This window comes from Oryctolagus cuniculus, chromosome 1 (genome assembly GCF_964237555.1).
Source record: "Oryctolagus cuniculus chromosome 1, mOryCun1.1, whole genome shotgun sequence".
NCBI lineage: Eukaryota > Metazoa > Chordata > Mammalia > Lagomorpha > Leporidae > Oryctolagus > Oryctolagus cuniculus.
In genome coordinates, this window is record NC_091432.1 from 225,731,766 (window position 1) to 225,749,074 (window position 17,309).

A 17,309-nucleotide genomic window follows, 5' to 3' on the forward strand; every position below is an offset into this window, starting at 1 on the left:
GGGGTCCTAAGCTAGCATTCAGAGAACCTCTCCCAGCCATGGTCTCGCCCAATGAGGCTCGCAGCACTGCCTCTCAGCAAGAGGAAGTGGACGGACAAGAACCGTGTGGTCTGAGATGCAGACACTGGTGCTGTTGTTGTAGGGTGTGTGTCTCCGTGGAGGTCCCGAGTGGGTTAAGACCCAGAGCTGACAGAGGATTGGCTCTGGGACGGGGAGAAGAGGACTCGGGTGACGAAGGTCTGTCTGCTTTGGCTGGAGAGCCCCGAGTGGGCGGAGCACTGGCTAGGGGCGCTTTGGCCTGCCTGTCAGTGCTTGGGAGACTCTGAGCAAGGTTCTTCTTTGTCCGGGAAGTGGGGCAAGGAGTGCTGCCCGCCTCCCAGGCTCTTCCAGGGTCTGCCTGACAGCCTTTCGGCTTCGGGACCAACACTGGGCCTGGGCCGGGTATGGGGGTGTTGCTGGTAATGAGAAGGTGATGGGAGGGAGGATTTAATGACGATTCATGCTGTGCTGGCCCCCTGCTGAGCACTGTATGTCCAGCCGCTGCGCCACCATTGTCGCCCACCTGGGCCCTGGAGCTGACCCCTAGGCTGGTCTCCCTCTTCCACCCTTGCACCCTGTCCAGTCTACTCCCCACCGGCAGCTGAAGTAGTCTTTTAAAAACAGCGCCTGCTCCCAGGCCGCGCGCTGTTCTGACTTCTCCAGGTGCCTTCCTGCGGACGCTGTGTGGGCAGCCCTGTCCACCTTCTGATCTCACTTCCCCCGCTCGCCCTGTTCGCTGCCCGTGAGCTCAGCCCTCGCTGTCCGCTTCTGGAGCATCCGTTGCCCTGGCGTCTTTGACTTGCTCTGTCACATGCTCATTACAGGTTCACCCCAAGCACCCTGGGGCACAGCCTCCTCCTCACCCCTGGCCCTGGAGCTGGCTGTGTTCTACCTGCGAGGAAACTGAACTCAGTGAGCTGCCTGACAAGCCCAAGGTCACAGCCCCATAGGCTGGGGCCCGCATTCGAGCCTGGTGTCTGGGGCTCTGGGAGCTCCCACGCCCCTGGAATCGAAGGGGAATAACAAGGGTGGGTGGGGTTTTACCCTGGGAAAAAGTAACGGATGGGGACCGAGAAAAGAAGCCTCGCATGTCTCCGAGGGTCAGGGGCGGGTTGGGGGCTTGAGCGAGGGTCAGGACCTGGAGCCCCTGTGAGGTGGTCCCAGGACGGAGAAGAGTCCCCGGGTACCAGGCACGCCCGAGCCCAGCTGCACCACCTGCCGCCTCGGCTCCTCGTGCTGGCTCTGGTTCCTGGCACGGTGTCTGTTTCCCAGAGGAGCTCAGGCCTGGCCTGGCTTCCCAGGGCGGGGAAACACATGGCGAGTGTGTGTGTGTCCAGCCTCTCTGCGTTGTCGTCACGTCTTCTTAATCAGCCTATTTCAGGGAGCGATGACTTCATCTCCTGTGATTCTCGACACAGCCATTGTCAGGAGTCCACGGAAAGATTGGGGCTGACAGCGTCCATCTGCCCCTTAATGAGCTGGGTCGAGAACAGCTGGTGGCCCCTTACCTGACCTGGGGGGGTGGGGGGGGAGTTATGGTCATGTCTACCTCCAGGAGACCTTCTGCCCACCCAGACCCTTAGAGCTGGCCTCGGTGGCCCTGGGGAGCTCAGGGCAGCAAGTTCAGCCAGCATTTGCTGTGTGCAAACTGCAGTGAGCAGGGGCAGCCCCACCTAGTCTCTGCCCTTGAAGGCTCCTACTGGCAGGAGGGGACAGACCCACACACCCTTCCTTAGAGTCTGGGTGAACAGGAGGAGTGAAAACCCCACCGGAAGGGAGTCTCTTCCTGGTTGGGCCACAAGGTCACGGTGAAGGTCCGGGAAGATTTCCCGAAGGTGAGGGGAGTGGCTTGCCGGCAGGCCAGGTGGTGTGTGTGTGTGTGTGTGTGTGTGTGACCTATGGAATGGCAGCGAAGGAGGTGAGATAGCAGAGCGGCGTGGACTTCATCTTGAAGGTAGCCGGGAGGTGTTCTGAGAGGAGGCAGGCCTGGTGGGATCCCTGCGGATTTAGAAGCAGCCCCTGGCTGTGTGAGATGGTAACTGGGAAGAGGAGGGGAGGCTTGATAGGGGGCCCAGCCCTGTAACCCCCTTTAGCCTTAAGGGGAAGGGTCTCCTCACCCGCTGCCTGGGCCAGCTGACCTCAGCAAACTGCTGGGAGCTCCAGTCCCTACCCCTAGAGTGTTGATGACCTGTAGCGATTTAGGGTGGTCCCTGCGAAATATTTTGTGGAACAAAGACCACAGAGCCTCAGTCCCATAGCCCACATTGTCGATTCTGTGGTTATGATAGCTTTGCCTGGAGCTGGGGGAGGGTTGAGCAGCCGTGGCAAGATACAGAGCTACAGGGGTGGGATGGGGGGCCGTTGGCCAGGAAACTCACTACCCCCACCCCCACCCCCTGCCTAGAGCAGACCACTGCCGTGGTAACAGTTTGGATCCTGAGTTGCACTGCCTGCCTGTGTCTTGGCTCCAGCATTTCCTGGCACCGTGGTCTGGAGCAGGTTACCTGCCCTGCATTTTCTTCTATAAAAGGGGCAATAAATGCACCTGTTCCCAGGATATTTGTCCAGAAGAACATGTTTTGGATATGGGGGGTAGCACAGTGCCTGCACACAGAGGTGTCCAGTGTGCCTTAGCCAGGACCCAAGTGGCAGAGGGATGGGGGTGAGGGTGAGGGTGCCTAGCCTCCCCGTAATTATCCAGGCTCCCTGTGTCTCCAGAAGCTGGGGCGGTACGGGCGAAGGTGTCTCAAAGAGCACACACCTGAATTCTGCTCTCCTCCACTTTACGACTTCAGGAAGTCACTTTACCTCTCCAGACCTCAATTTCTGGGGCCAGGGGAGTCGTAAGAAAGGGAATGAGGTGGTCCGAGCCGAGGCGGGGAGGTGGGGAGGCGAAGCGCTAATGTACCTGTTACTAGCACGTTGGTGTTTCCCTTCCCTTAGGGCTGAGCGGCAGTGCCAGGCCCTCCCCACGCTGGGGGTGGCGGGGTTCTCCCGCTCTCCCCCTCGTCCCTGAGCCACCGCCCAGCTCCGTTCCACGCTGCCACTGGTGCAGCTGCTCCGCATTGTGTGCGCTGGTACGGAAACAGTCGAGTTCAGCAAACGTCTCTGTAGTATCTTCTGTCTGCTTGGGCCTGTGCTGCTCCCAATTAAGGAACTAACCCAGCCATCCAGAGGGGAGGAAGATTGTTGAAATGTTTTTAAAAATCTAAGTGCAAAAGGAGAACCCCGGGGTGCCAAGCTCTGGGCTCTGGGCCCCTGCTCCTCTCCTTGCTGCCTGCGGGACCTTAGCAGATACCCGGGCGTCTCCGAGCCTGTTTCTTCAGCTCCACACCTAGTCAGTACCTGGCGATGCCTCCCTGTGCCGAGGCTGTGTGATCAGTTTTGGGTTCACCTGCTGTGTGGTCGTTGGGTAGATGGCTAGAGCAGACCCCAGAAGGGGGGACGCCAACCCAAGTTGGATTCGGTTCCACTCCAGCTTGCTGGTCGTGCAGCTGTCCTTAATCTCTGAGGCTGAGTTTTTCCAGATGTAAGACGGGCGTTATGATCTGCACGCCTGCGCGGGTTCCTCGGGAACTCCTGGGTCACATTCATGCTGCTGCAGGGCGCCGTGCCGAGGACACATCCCAACCCTCCACTCCCCTCGAGTTCTGTGCATCCGAGGGGAGCCCATGAGGAGCGCTCTCCTGCCTGATCCACTGGGGAAGGAGGTTGGGGAGGTAGTAACTGGCAGCCTCAGGCCTTCAGTTGGCCGAGGAGCCCTAGAACGGGCCTCACAAACAGCTCCTGGTGGGGTGGACAGGAGCTCAAATGGTTTAAGGCCTCCCGGATTTGAGCATATACCAGGGGGACCACGTGCAACCTAGCAATTCAAACACCTGCTTCCCACGTTGGAGTACCTGAGTTTGATTCCTGGCTTCAGCCTCTGGCTCTTGCTTCCTCCTGATGCAGACCCTGGGGGGCAGCAGTGATAGCTCAAGTGACTAGGTTCCTGCCACGCTGGTGGGAGACCTGGCCTGAGTTCCTGGCTCTCAGCTTTGGCCCAGCCCAGGCTCCTGCCGTGAGGAGCATGCGGGGAGTGAGCCAACGCATGGGACCTCTCTCTCTCTGCCTTGCAAGTAAATTTCTTAAAAAATTTAAAAAAAGATGTGTTCTATTGAAGAAAATGTTTGCTAATGAAATTAATAGTATAAACAAGATGGGGAGGGTGGGCAGCCCGGGGAAAGGGGTTATTTAAACACACTTCAAAGAACTGCCTTCTGCAGCATCTAAGCAGCACCATTTGCATACGTAATGATTGTGCTAATTATAGGTGGCCTCATCTGTTAACAAGTTTGCCTGGTTGTGCTACATTATCGTAATCACCCAGTCAGAGCTCTCTGGCATGCTTTTCACCAAGATAACAACAACAATGCTTGTCAGTGTTTGGTCCCTTGCTGCGTGCCAGGTAGCCTGCCAGGCACCTGACAGTCACCATCTCATCTCATCTCATCTCATCTTCCCAGCAGCTCTGCTCCCACAGATTTTTATCTCCTGGGTATGGACAATGAGGCTGGGGCTCAGAGAAGTTGGGTCACTTCGCTTTGCTCCACAGCCAAGCGCCAAGGGGGCCGTTCCCTTGCGTGGCCTCACAGCTCTGGGGACAGTTTGACATGTGTTCTTTGGCCTTTTATCTCCAAACCCTCATTTGGTCCTCTCAGAAACTCCCATTTTACCCAAGAGGAAGTTGAGACCCTAAGGAGGGGATCAGGAACAGAGCAGCAGGTGAACCTAACTTCTAGGGCAAATCCAGGCCCAGCCTACCCACCTGCTTTCCTGTGGTTGGGAGTGGAGAGCGGCAGCCTCTCCTGGGCCTCCCCTGAGGTCTTTGGAGAGACAGACAGATCTTCTATCCCTGGTTCATTCCCCCAGTGCCCACAACATTGGGGCTGGACCAGGTGGAAACCAGGAGCTGGGAATCCAGTCCAAGTCTCCCTCATGGGAGGCAGGGGACCAAGTATTTGAGCCTTCATCTACTGCCTGCCGTGGTGCACGTTAGCAGGAAGCTGGAAAGGGAAGTGGAGCTGGGACTTGAAGCCCAGGCACTTTGATATGAGATATGGCTGTCCCAGCCACTGCACTAACTGGCCGCTCCTTCCCTGAGGCCTGGAGTTGGAGGGTGTCCCTCACCTCTGCTGCTCAGGCGGGACTGGCCCTGGCCTCTTGGCCAAAGGAAATGGTAAGGCAATAAACAGGAAGACACTAGCACGCCATAAATTGCTTTATATCTGTTGTCATTAAATTGGAGGTTGCAGGTGGGTGGTGTGCCGCCACACGTAGCCCACAGGCAGGTTTCATTTGGTTTGAAAGAGTGGACAGCTTTTATTACTCGTTTAACATTGGTCACCAACGCTTAAATGCCTCTAAAACGTTCACCTTAGCCAATGTAGATTTCTGTTTCTCTTGATGAAGCAAACAGGTGTGGCAGAACTGGGTCTCTTTGCCGTAGAGCCTGGAATTGGTCTCTCTGTTCACCCCCAGGCCCCTGTGCCCCTGGAAGGCCTTCCTCAGCACCACCCCTACCGTGGCGGGGAGGAGGGGTTCCCGGTCTCTGGAGAAGGAGCTCGAGGTCCCCTCCATCGGCTGGGCCGCTCCACAAAGCTGTTGGCCAGGCCAGCACTTGCACCCCCCCTCCCCCATCCTCATCGTCCGCCTGGTGCGTCTCACCCCACACCGCTGCCTCCTGGCTCTTTCTGACCCCCGCTGGCCACTGAGGAAAGACTCCTGTCACAGGCCAGATGACTCAGAAATAACCAACGGGGAGCCCGGGGACCGGTCCTGTCTTCCCCGCTCCCTCTCCACCCTTTCCCAGGCCGGAGGGGACGTGAGAAACCTATTCATTTAAACTCAATTATTTTCTCGAAGACAGAACAGAACTGAATTGGGTCAGCGGCTGTATTTGCTGTGCTCAGCTGTTTTCCACACAACACCATCACCCACTGGGTCTGTTGCTGGGCCCTGTGCCGCCAGCCTCGCCAATTATAACTCCATGACAGTGGCTGGTCTTTGGCAAGCCTGGCTCGGGGGGAGAGGAGCCTGCAAGTGAAACCTGTCACTGGGCCCCGTGGCGGTTCAGCCTTCATACCACGTGGTCCCCGCCTCCGGGGACCCTGGCTGCAGGTATCGGGCACCTCATGTCCCACAGCAGAGTGGCTCGGGCTAAGAGCAGAGTTCCTGCACGTGGAGAAGCTGAGACTCAGTGTGCTGGAGAGGCCTGCCTCCCGGCCACAGCCTGGGACTTGGAACAGACACCTTGCCCGGCCTGCACTTGGGACCCGCGTCTGTGAGGGAGGTGTGACTTGCCATCCTCCAGGGCTGGGTAGTGTGATGTCAGTGGGGGGCGGTGTGCTAGCAGCCTCTCCGGGGCTAACCGTGTGCCCCGCGCAGAGCTTAGCATGGCGGCTCTTCTCCACCAACCCTTTCCTCATTCCATGCTCCCCAACTGGAAACAGCGCCCCCACAGTCAACCTCGGTTCCCGGTGGGCCCTCGGCTTTGCCCGTCCCCCACTCATTAAGCTGCAGCTTCCTGAGGGGATCCCCTGTGGGTCTTGATGTCACCCCTTTCCTGGGACTGATTGTGTTCCCATCTGTAAAATGGGATGGTGTTGTCTTCCTGGGAGACACGTCCTCGCAAGGGGGTGGTAGTGTCGGGGGCCACGGTGTAAGACGCCTGCGTGGAGCAGACCCCGTGGAGCCCGGGAGAAAACCAGAGCAGCGGCCGCCCGCCGCCCTGAAGCAGGGACTGCGGTGTCTCAGGGGGAGGCGGGAGGGGCTGTGGATGCCGAGTTGCTCTGCTCCTGTGGAGATGTGGGACCCAGCGGAGAGCTGCCGGCCTCCCTGCCTCTCCTGCTGCTGCTGCAGAGTGCTAGGCCTTCCCAAGAATGGCCTGTTCCCACCTCCGGTGTGAGGTTGGCCACGTCGGGCTGGCCGGCAGCTGCTGACCTCCAGACTCCCAGGCGACAGTGCCTGGCTTTAGGTCTCTTCTCCCAGCTGTCCTAAGACCTGGGCCAGAGCAGCGCCTTCTCATGACACCTGCATAGTATTGTCAGGGTTGGCGAGTGGCTTGGGGACAGTTGAGGGAGAGTTGAGTTCCCCGGCCTTCAGTCTGTGCTGTGAACTCAGGCATCTGTCCTCGCCTCGTGTGGATGTGGGTTGGTGATGGCTGGGCCTCTTCGCTGGTGGTATGCGGGCAGCACCTGGGGACAGGGCAGACCTAAGAGTAGCTAGGCTCTCATGGTGCCCTGTGAGTGACACTGGTGTCTCTGGGACACTGGGCTTAGAGGGGACTGGGCACAGATGGACCCCAGCACAGTGTACACCAGGGACCAGCAGTCTCAGGCTCATAAACTGTAGCACCGGTGGCCTTGCCTGGCCGCAGCGTTCAGTCCCCGGCGCTTGGCGCCGTGACAGCTCAGGAAGAGAAATGCTGACCGCGTCTCACTGCTTGTTCGAGTAAATTTACTGTTTTCCAGAGGCGGTGTCACATGGGTGGGAATTGACTCCCACTAAACGCTTTGATGGAAACATTACATTTTGGGAGCCGACATGTGTCAACATCACCGTGGGGGAAGGGTTCCAGGATACTCTGCCAGCTGAAGTCATCGCCACAGACACTGGTTGGGGGCCTGGCAGATGGGGGTGACATAACCAGGCTGGTGGTGAGGCGGAGGTAGCCAGAGGGGCGGGGCGGGGGGGTCTGAGCTGAGGGGCGTCGAGTAGATGGAGAGGAAGAAGGGAGCTGGGAGGTCATGGACTTGACCGCACACATTCACCGCCCACACGGCGCACAGCAAGGTGAGTGGGGAGGTTGGGGGTGGGGGCAGAGAACAGAGGCCCCGGAATAGCAAACACCGGCCGCCTGGGCTAGAGACAGGGCCTGGGGCCTAGAATCTCAGCTCCCACCAGGAACTAGCTGTGTGACTTTGGGCAGCTTTTCCAACCTGTCTGTGCTTCAGCCTCATCTTCAGTCAAGTGGAGTGTGGATACCGCAGCCTGTGGCTGGGCAGAGAGTGAGAGAGTGTATACAGACTACCTGGCACTGGGGCCGGCACACAGCAGGTGCTCAGACACAGTGGCGCTGTGCTGCCGCGAAAGCCACACGAGCCTGGCTCCCGTCGACCAGCAGCTGAGGTGCAGTGGAACTGCTTCCTGGAGCCGGCTCTTCGAAGCCCCTGACCGCGAGTAGCCAGGCCCTGGGCTGACTCCTGCAGGGCATCCCTGGCTGGTCCTGGCCCTGCCCCTGCCCTGCACACCGTCCTGGGGCAGGCGGTGGCGTACTCGGCACCCTCCTCCACTCTGCCTGGGCCCTGGAAAGAAGAGGGCTCGGGTGCCCTCCAGATGTGTGCACTCCTGTCCCCAAGGGGGTGCTCCAGCGTGGCCTGGAGCAGGTCCTGGACAGATTGGGGCCTGCGGGAAGGAAGCTCTTTGAAGGGGGACGGGTGAGAGCCTCCCGAGCCTCGGTGAGGACATCCTCAGGTCGGTCAGGGCCCGGAGCTCTGGGGAGAAGACTGGCCTGTGCCAGGCCGTTACCTGGTCCCTCTGCCCTGAGGAACCGGGGCGGGAAAGGGGAGGGAGAAGCTGTGCACACCGCCGTGCCTGCGGATGCTGGGCTTCCCTTTGGGGCAGGGCATTGAGCTGGGCCATGAAACACGCCTGGCAAGAGGGGAGACCCACGGGAGCAGGGTTGTGGCATGAGACAGGCGGGGCGCGCCTAGAGAAGGGTGGCAGAGAAGCGGCCTTGTGGCCGGGCAGAACTGGTAGAAAGGTGAGGAGTGCGGGGTAGTTGGGACTGCTTGTCAGGCCAGGGTCACAAGAGGTGCTGGGACCCGAGGGACTGGATGAGGGCGGCCTCTGAAACGCCCCCAGCTACACGTGGCCACAGATGCTGACTGTGCGCTCTGTGTTCTTACATACAGGTGTCCCCCGGCACCCACAGGGGTTGGTGCCAGTACATCCAACCCCCCCCCCCCCCCCAGCTCAGTTACCAAAGTTTGAGGATGCTCGGTTCCTTTATGTAGAAGTGCTAGAGTGTGAGTGTGTGTGTGTGTGTGTGTAACCGCCACGTCCTTCCCATGCACTTTAAATCGACTCCGGCCGCTCGCGATGCCAGCGCGGCGTGAGTGCTGTGGGAATAGTTGCCGTGCTGTAGTGTTGAGGGAGAACGACAAGGGGACAGAGCCTGTGTCTGTTCAGGACAGGTGCAGGTTCTTCTCTCCCCCCCAGATATTTTCCATCTGAGGTTGGCTGAATCGGCAGATGTGGAACCCAGGAGACAGAGGGCCGACTGTGCTACTGTGACGATGACTCTGAAAGGAGTGCACAGGGGGTGGGCAGACTTCTGAGCGGGGGCTGGAGACACAGAAGCAGCAGCTTAGGACAGGCGCACAGCTGGGGCGCATGGGAGCCGCCCGGGATTGTGTATCTTCTGTCCCTGAGTGCACGGTTGGCCTGTGACCCGTCTGTGAAGGCTGACATGCTGAGCGCGAGCTCCTGTTCTGTTACAGCAAGATAACAGGACTGTGTGGATCTACTGGCAGGAGCTGGCTTCCTGTCGGGGGGGGGGGGGGAATCCAGGAAGGCTTCTAGGAGGAAGGGGTATTGTCACTGGGGAGGGAGGCGTACTACGTTAGTCTGTTTTCCGGGTAGGTTACCAGGAGGTTTATTTTGACTCTCTGTTCTGGATGTGCAAGGTCAAGGGGCTGCAGCTGGTCATGGCTTCTTGCTGGCAGAGTCCTGAGCCAGTGCAGGGCATCACATGGCACGAGGCAGGGAGCCGTGTGTGTGTCCGGTTTCTCTCCCTCTTCCAGAGCCACCAGGGTGCAATCACGGGGCTCCACCCTGATGACCCAGTCCAATCCCAGACACCTTCCAGAGGTCCCGGCTCTGGTTTTCCCCTCCCAGTCCTCACAGTGGGGAAGCCTTGGGCGACCCCCACCTGTTTCACGCGTGGTTGGTTTCACTCACGCATGCGCTTAGCTTCCGGGCATTCGTACGGTGGTCGCAGCCTCCGCCTTGCCTGTTGGCTGCCGTGACCGGGAGGTTGGTGGAGAAGGCCTGGCTTGGAGCCGGCAGCCTGGAGCGGAGCTTGGAGGCGGTGCTGTGCTGCTGTCTTCCCTGTTGCCTTGGCTGCTCTCGCGCCGAAAGGGCATCTCTGGCCCCAGGACTGCTCCGTGACCTCATCCTTACCTAATCGCCCTGCTAGGAAACTTCACTAAGACACTGGATGAGTCCAGATGAAAGCTCTGAGGGCCAAACTCACCTCCACGGAAGGGAGCAGTGCAGTGCGATAGCCCTCTGGCCTGGGGAGGAGAGAGAGAGGGGGAGGGAGGGGGGAGGCAGATGCAGGTGCGGGCAGATGGGGTGGTGTTGGGTAGGCTCACATCAGAACAGAGCTGGGCCGGCGCTGTGGCTCACTTGGTTAATCCTCTGCCTGCAGTGCCGGCATCCCATATGGGAGCTGGGTTCTAGTCTCGGTTGCTCCTCTTCCAGGCCAGCTCTCTGCTGTGGCACAGGAGTGCAGTGGAGGATGGCCCAAGTGCTTGGGCCCTGCACCCTCATGGGAGACCAGGAGAAGCACCTGGCTCCTGGCTTCAGATCGGCATAGCTCCGGCCGTAGCAGCCATTTGGGGAGTGAACCAATGGAAGGAAGACCTTTCTCTCTGTCTCTCACTGTCTATAACTCTGTCAAAAAAAAAAAAAAAACTGGTCAGGACCCAGGGCCTGGCCAGAGATGAGTGGGTCAGGGACCTTCCAGGTCGGGGGTGCTGCCGGGGTCTCAGTCTCAGCTATCCCAGCACTGGCCGGCCGGCCGGCCTGCCTGCACGTAGTATGCACCTGACACCCCGAGGCGGTGAAGCAGGCTGCAACTGCCCTGGACTGCCCTGGGGCCTGTGGTGCCTCCGGTGGCGGAGGCCAGGAGCCAGGCAGGACCCTGGGCGGTGGCCTCCCTGGCACTGGTCACTGTTATCCGTATTTACATGTTGCCTCGGGTTATCCAGTGTGGCTGTAAGGAAAGGAGGGGGTGGTCCCAGCCTGCGGCAGGGGCTCAGCGCGCGGAAGTGTTGCTGTGGCCTCTCATGGATGGAAAGGGATGACCCCCGGCACGTGTGTCCGCTTGGCTGGGTGTGCCCTGCCCAGAGCGTCTGCATCTCAGCAAGACCCTGGTGAGTGCGATGGGCATGAAGCTCCAGGCCTGTCTGCCTGCAGCTCTCTGGGGCCTCCCTGAGTCTGCGTCGTTCCTCCACTGGCCGGTTCTCACTGCTCTCCTCTCTCCTCTCCTCTCCGCCCTGCTGGCCCAGCCTGAAGCTTCCTGGGGAAAACCCCTGGAGTGGAAACTTGAACCCCAGACTGCTGCCTGGGAACCCAACGTCCTCTAATTCCAAGTCCAGGTGGGGAGCTGGAAGTCCCCCATTTGGCCTTTCTCCCCAGGTGGCCTTGGTGGGCAACTCCTGGTCTTATCTGGACCTCGAATTTGTGTTTGCTTTTGACAGTGTTTGGGAATGCAGGGGAGGCACGGTGTGTGTGCCCTGGTGGGTCTTGGGGCTGCCGATGGGCTTACTGCCTGGCCCTGGTAGGCAGAACCAGAGCGGCTGCATAGGTGAGTGAGTGGCTGTTCCGGCCCGCCCTTCCTGCGTGTCCCGGAGTGCCTGCCGTGGATGGTCGGTGGGTCTCCGAATGGAGAGTGGTTGCAGCTGGGAGCAGCTGGTTGCGGAATGTCACCGGCTGCTGGGCCTGGGAAGGGAGGGCCAGCAGCCGCTGCTGCGGGGTGGGCGGGCAGGGACAGGCTGGGCGGGGAGCGCCACGCCTGGAGCACCGGGGGCGGGGCAGCCACTTCCGGCCTGGAGAGTTTGGGGCGCGGCCGGCCGGCCAGCCGGATGGAAGTCAGGAATGCTCCTGAAGTGCCGCTGGGGGCGCTGGCTGGGTCAGTGTGCCCCCGCGCCCTCGGGTTAGCCAGCTCCTCCTCAACCCAGCTGTGGCGGGCCTGCCTCGGACCAGCTTGGGAAATACTTCCGTTCATTTGTCCATCGTATGCCTACTCTGTGCCGGGCACTCGTTCCACCTGTGCTGGCTTATTACCGGGGCGGACAGGTGAGATCCTTGCCTACCTGATGTTGTCAAGGTGGGAGAAAGATGAGACACAAACAAGGTGACTTCAGACCAGGGCTATGAAGAGAACGAGGCCGGCTGATCACTGGTGGGGTGGAGCTGGTTGCCCTTCCAGCTGGAATGCTCTGGGAGGTCTAGGACAGGCTTTGGATCTGCCTCCAGAATGAGGAGAAACCAGCCAGAGCAGAGGGAAAGGCCGGAGGCGGGATTCCCGAGTGTGGCGGGGGCGGGGTCGGCATGTGAGGGGCGGAGCCTGGAAGGAACCTCTGGGTTGAGGCCCCTGCAGCTTCCTGGACCCAGGGCACAGGGCATCGGCCTGCACCCTGGCAGAGGGCGGGACACCTGCCTGTGGCTGGAAGAGACTGTTTGCTTTCAGGAGCCTTTGTAGACGCCCCGGGTTTGGAGGTTGTGCCATGCGGTTACCTGGATGGAAGACTGTGATTTTCCACTTGTTCCCTGGAGGACCCGGAAATCTCTAGGTGTTGTCACCACTGTGGTTTTTCAAGTTGTTTTTGAAATCTCGGCTTGGAAGGCGCAGACTCGGTGTGTGCTTTGCAGGAAGGGGGACTCCTCCTGGGCCCACCTCTTAGATGCTGGCCCTGGCTAAGCCGCCTCTTAAAGCAGCGAGGAGAGGCACCCAGGCACACGGCACCCTCAGGAATGGGCCTCTGTGGCCTCGGACTCCTCGGTGACAACCTTGGCAAGATTCTGGGCCGGCCTGGAAAGGCCACTCTGTGGCGACCTGGCTGTCGGAAGCCGGAGCTGGTTCCCAGGCCGCAGGTGCCCAGATCTGCGTCTGCAGAGAGACCTTCCTGCCCACTGCAAAGGTCTGTGCGTGGCTCTGTGGGAGGGTGGAAGAGGGGCGCGGGAAGCTCCCCAGGGGGTGGGTCCCCAGCCAGGTGTGGGGTCGGCCCGGAGGATGGGGCTGTTTATCCCAGGAGGCAGGGCCAGGACGGAGGATCTGCTGGCTTGTCCGGGTCCCTCCCCAGGGCATGCCCTGTGCTGGACCCTGAGTGAGTGGGCCCCTCCCAGGGGCTTGGGAGAAGGAGTGAGGATGGGGGCTGGAGACTGGCTCTTCACTCTTCCTGGGGAACCAAGCCCTGCCCCCCCCCCCCCCCCCCCGGGAGCTTCAGGTCTTGGGTGGTGGCCGCAGCACGGAGGAGGCCGAGCAGACCAGGCTGTGGGGAGCCTGGGAGGTGGGCGACAGCAGCCTGGCAGCTGATTCAGGCCTCGGGATTGGCAGAGTGGGAGAGGTGGACCCTGAGGACAGGGCTTTGGCCACAGGCTCTGGAGCCAAGGAGGACATTTTGGCCAGCACCTGGCTACCTGGGCCCCGGGCCTCCTGCTCTCAGCCTGCGCCTCTGGGAGACAGATTTCATCATCCAGTCTGTCTCCTCGTGGTTAGTATTACAGGAGAGAAGCTTTGTTCCTCAAACTTTTATTGATCCAGATACTAATAAAAAGTAAAGGGTTTTTTGGAGTTGTTTTTTTTTTTTTTTTTTTTTTTTTCCTGCTAGAGCAAAGAACATTGGTGCTTGAAAACACAAATTGGTTTTCCATGTTCTCCCTAGATTCGGGCGGGAGCTGTGGGCTGGCTTTGTTCAGACCTCACCTCTTCAGGAAGCTTTCCCCGACTGCTCAGGCCTGCGGCCATCTGTCTGTCCCCGAAAAGGGCGGGGTGGTGAGAGGTGTCTGCCTTTAGAGGGAAGCGACTGATAAGGTTAAGTCAGCGGAAAAACAGTCATTCCAGAAGGGGTGAACGTCCTCTGTTGAAATGTAAGGCAGGGAAGTTGGCTTTGTTCAGCACCTGTATTCCCAGTGCCTAAAATAGTGCCCGGCGCATAGTTTGCACTTAATAAATATTTGCTGGCTGAAGGAGCAAGATGCTGTGAAGGAAACAAGCCAAATGTTTCGCTGTTTCAGAGGAGGAGCGATGGGCGTGGGGCAGGGCCCGATGGAGACGGAAACATCGGGGAAGCATTTTGAGTTCCAAAAGATGCCAGAAGCCAGCTCTTTGGAGAGCGGGGGAACTCCTGGCCCAAACAGCAGCCGGTAGTGCAAAGTCCCAGAGGCGGGAAAGTGGTAGCGTGGGGGTGGGGTGTTGCATGGTGAGGTCAGAGGGTGGCGAGCCACTCCCACAGCTGCTTCCACCTGGGGAGGAGTGCAGTGGGAAGGGCCTTAAGCCCAGGAGGTCAGCCGTCTGACTGGCATTTCCCAAGGTCCCTCTGTGGCAGGGAGCAGGTGGGGGGGTGGCGGAGTGGGAGGGCAGGCCTTGGGGGCTGCCCAGTAGCTGATGGATCGGACTTGAAGATGAGGGAGGGAGGGTTCCTAGCTCTGCCAGCCAGGCGCGCTCCACGTGGGACATTTCAGGTTTCAGATTCTGGGAGGCATCCTGGAGGAGATGTGGGGCCGGCCGGCATTGAGCTATGTGAGTCTGGAGCTCAGAGCAAGACGAGGCTGGAGATGCAAACTCAGAGGTGGGAGCCCGGGGGAGTGGGAGTGGGTGAGGTGGCCAAAGGAAGTATTGGCTAAGGAAGAGGCCTCCAAGGTCAGAGCCTGAGGAGCCCCGGCACCTGGAGGGGAGGAGGCCAGAGTGGGCTTGGATGGCAGGGGCCGCTGGTTGTCCTGGGCAGAGTGGCAGGAATGAGGAGAAGCAATGGGGTCAAGACCACAGGTGTGCTGAACAGAAGGAGGGAGTGAGAAGGAGGCTGTGGACAGAGAAGTGTGTGACGAGCTGGGCTGGTCCGGGAAGCTGAGCAGGGGAGGGCCAGGTAGGGGCTTAAATGTTTGCTGTCCACTTGCTTCGGTTTGCTAGCAGCTTACCTGGGGGGATCTCAACCTTGGCCATGCATCAGGATCCTCCTAACAGAACCCCCGGAGGTGCTGGTGCAGGATGGCTGGGCGGGCCCCCCAAGAAGCCCCCTAACTGATACGGAACAGCTGGGTCCTTTCTCTCCACTCTCTCTTTGCTCTCTTCTTGCTCACTGCCCTGTGTGTGTCGCACTCTTTCTGACTCAGGTGGAGTCTTCTGACCCTTCTTTCCCCCACCATCCCGGTGCCTGGTCCCAGGCCTCGCGCTGAGCGCATCCTGCAGCTTGCTTTGCTCCAAAGGGCTTTCCTGGGCGGTGCTCCACTTCTCCACACTCCAGTGGCCCCTGTCTGGAAGCCTCCTTTGTATGTTTTGCCTGAGACGTTTGAGAGCCTCTACAGATTCTCCTGGTAGCCAGGGCCTTTCCGGCCCCCAGTGCTTTGGGGCTGGCCCTGGGGAGTGGCGGGGTGGGGGCAGCCTAGGGGCTGATGACCCCTGGTGGGTTTTCAGTGTGCTGCCCGAATGACACTAAGATGTTTTGAGTCATTTGGGTTTTCGCATCTGTCTGCAGGGGACTTGGCTGCTGCTTCATTTTGTATGTGAGGTACCCGAGGCCCAGGCAAGGGAAGGGACTTGCTCCGACCTGACAGGTGCTCAATAACACAGTGCGAGTTGCAGCCTTCCTGTCCCGACTCACTGACCCCGTGGGTGAGGCGGTGAGGGTGGGGTTCAGGCACCCTGGTCTCCCGCTGGCTCTCGGGCATGGTGGCCAGGGCCTTAGAGCTTTCCCCCTGCTCCCAAGCACCTGTCTCCTCTGCTGCCCCGCCCCGCCCCGCCCCTGTGCTTAGCAGCCTGAGCAGGCTGCAGGAAGTTCAGAGGAGGCAGCCCTGAGCCCTGTCGCGCGCTGGGGATCCCCGTGGTGGAGGAGCCTGTCTGTACAGCTTGTGCAGCTGGTACACAGCTCCCGTGGCCAAGCAGCAGGACTGGATCACCCCTGGGGAGACACTGGGGAGCAGGGAGATCAGGTGAGCCTCAGAAGGCGAGGGCAGAGGGGCTGCACCTGCAGAGGCGGCTCTGGGCCCTCTGCCGTCCTCCCTCCCAGCAGGGCTCAGTCAGCCGGGGCTAGGCAGCCGAGGCAGGCTGTTCTCAGGCTTCCGAGGGTGCAGGCTGCAGCCCAGCCTGTCTCTGTCTTCGTCGCCTGCTGCCCAGGCTCCCTCTGGGGGTAGCAGGAGTGGCCTGGCCCGCTGGTCACTAAGGGTCCTGTTACAGAAAGCAGCTGAGGCCCTGAGAAAGAAGCGGCTGGGGACTGCAGTGCCCGGGGTCGCTCCGCGGGAAGTGCTTCCCTGTTTGTGCCTCCCGGCATATCCTGGGGCAGCTTCCTGCTGAAGGCAGGCCCTGGCTCCCTGGCTGAGTCGGGCGGTTACAGAATCCTCCCACCACCCTCTGATAGCAAAGTCTGGTATTCCCATTGTACAGAGCAGGAAACAGAGGGAGACCTAAGAGAAGTAACCTGAGTTGTCCAAGACCGAACAGACTGCAAGCGAGTGCATAGTCCAGATTTGAACTCGGTCTGGCTTCAGAGCCCCCGATCTTAACCACCGGGCATTTTGAAGATTGTTTGACCTTCAGGCTCTGTAGAAACAGACGAGGGGGTAAATCCTCGAGTGGCGTGGCCCTGCAGAGTTCGGCCTCATGGCTCCAGCTGGCCTTGGCTTTTCTGTTAAGTGCAGGAGTGGGGGACAGCCAGATCGTGGGCCATATTAGGCTTGTGAGATTATTTGGTCTGGCCCTGCAGAGGCAACCACAGCCAGGGCTCCAAATTCCGTAAATCTGTAGCAAGCTACTTTTTTTTTTTTTTAAAGGATTTATTTATTCAAAAGGCAGAGTTATAGACAGAAGGGGAGAGAGAGAGAGGTCTTCCATCCGCTGGACCAATCCAAAGCCAGGAGCTTCTTCCAGGTCTCCCACATGGCTACAGGGGCCCAAGCACCTGGGCCATCCTCCACTGCTTTCCCAGGCCACCAACAGAGAGCTGGATTGGAAGAAGAGCAGCTGGGACACGAACTGGCGCCTGTATGGGATGCTGGCACTGCAGGCACAGTGCCATAGCGCTGGCCCCACAGGCTAAATTTTTAGTTGATAATTTTGTATGGCCCACAAGTGAGGTTATAAATATCTAAATAGTCCTTGGCAGAAAAAATGGTTCCCTGCCCCTGCCTTAGGGTTAGAGCCCCTTAGCCCTGACTGTCAGCCCAACCACTCCTGTTGCCAGACTGGCCCACTCTTCTTGGAGGGCTTTAGGGGCCAGGTTCTGAAG

The 17,309-nt window shown here is 59.6% G+C and overlaps 1 protein-coding gene across 16 annotated transcripts in view; it reads left to right on the forward strand.

Annotated features, from left to right (window-relative positions):
• DAB2IP (DAB2 interacting protein) overlaps positions 1–17,309 on the forward strand; it is a 170,695-nt gene that overhangs the window by 118,147 nt on the left and 35,239 nt on the right. Inside the window, exon 1 of one of the 16 annotated variants that reach the window (XM_070056338.1) lies at positions 1,634–2,074. The exons of 14 other annotated variants lie outside the window; for them this stretch is intronic. Coding sequence is in view for 1 of the 2 variants with exons in the window: in XM_051855594.2 (XP_051711554.2) it covers positions 12,844–13,010 (167 nt within the window). In the remaining variant the exon portion in view is untranslated. Of the gene's footprint in view, positions 1–1,633; positions 2,075–12,476; positions 13,011–17,309 lie in introns of those variants that run through there. One more of the 16 variants, XM_051855594.2, reaches the window with a different exon arrangement.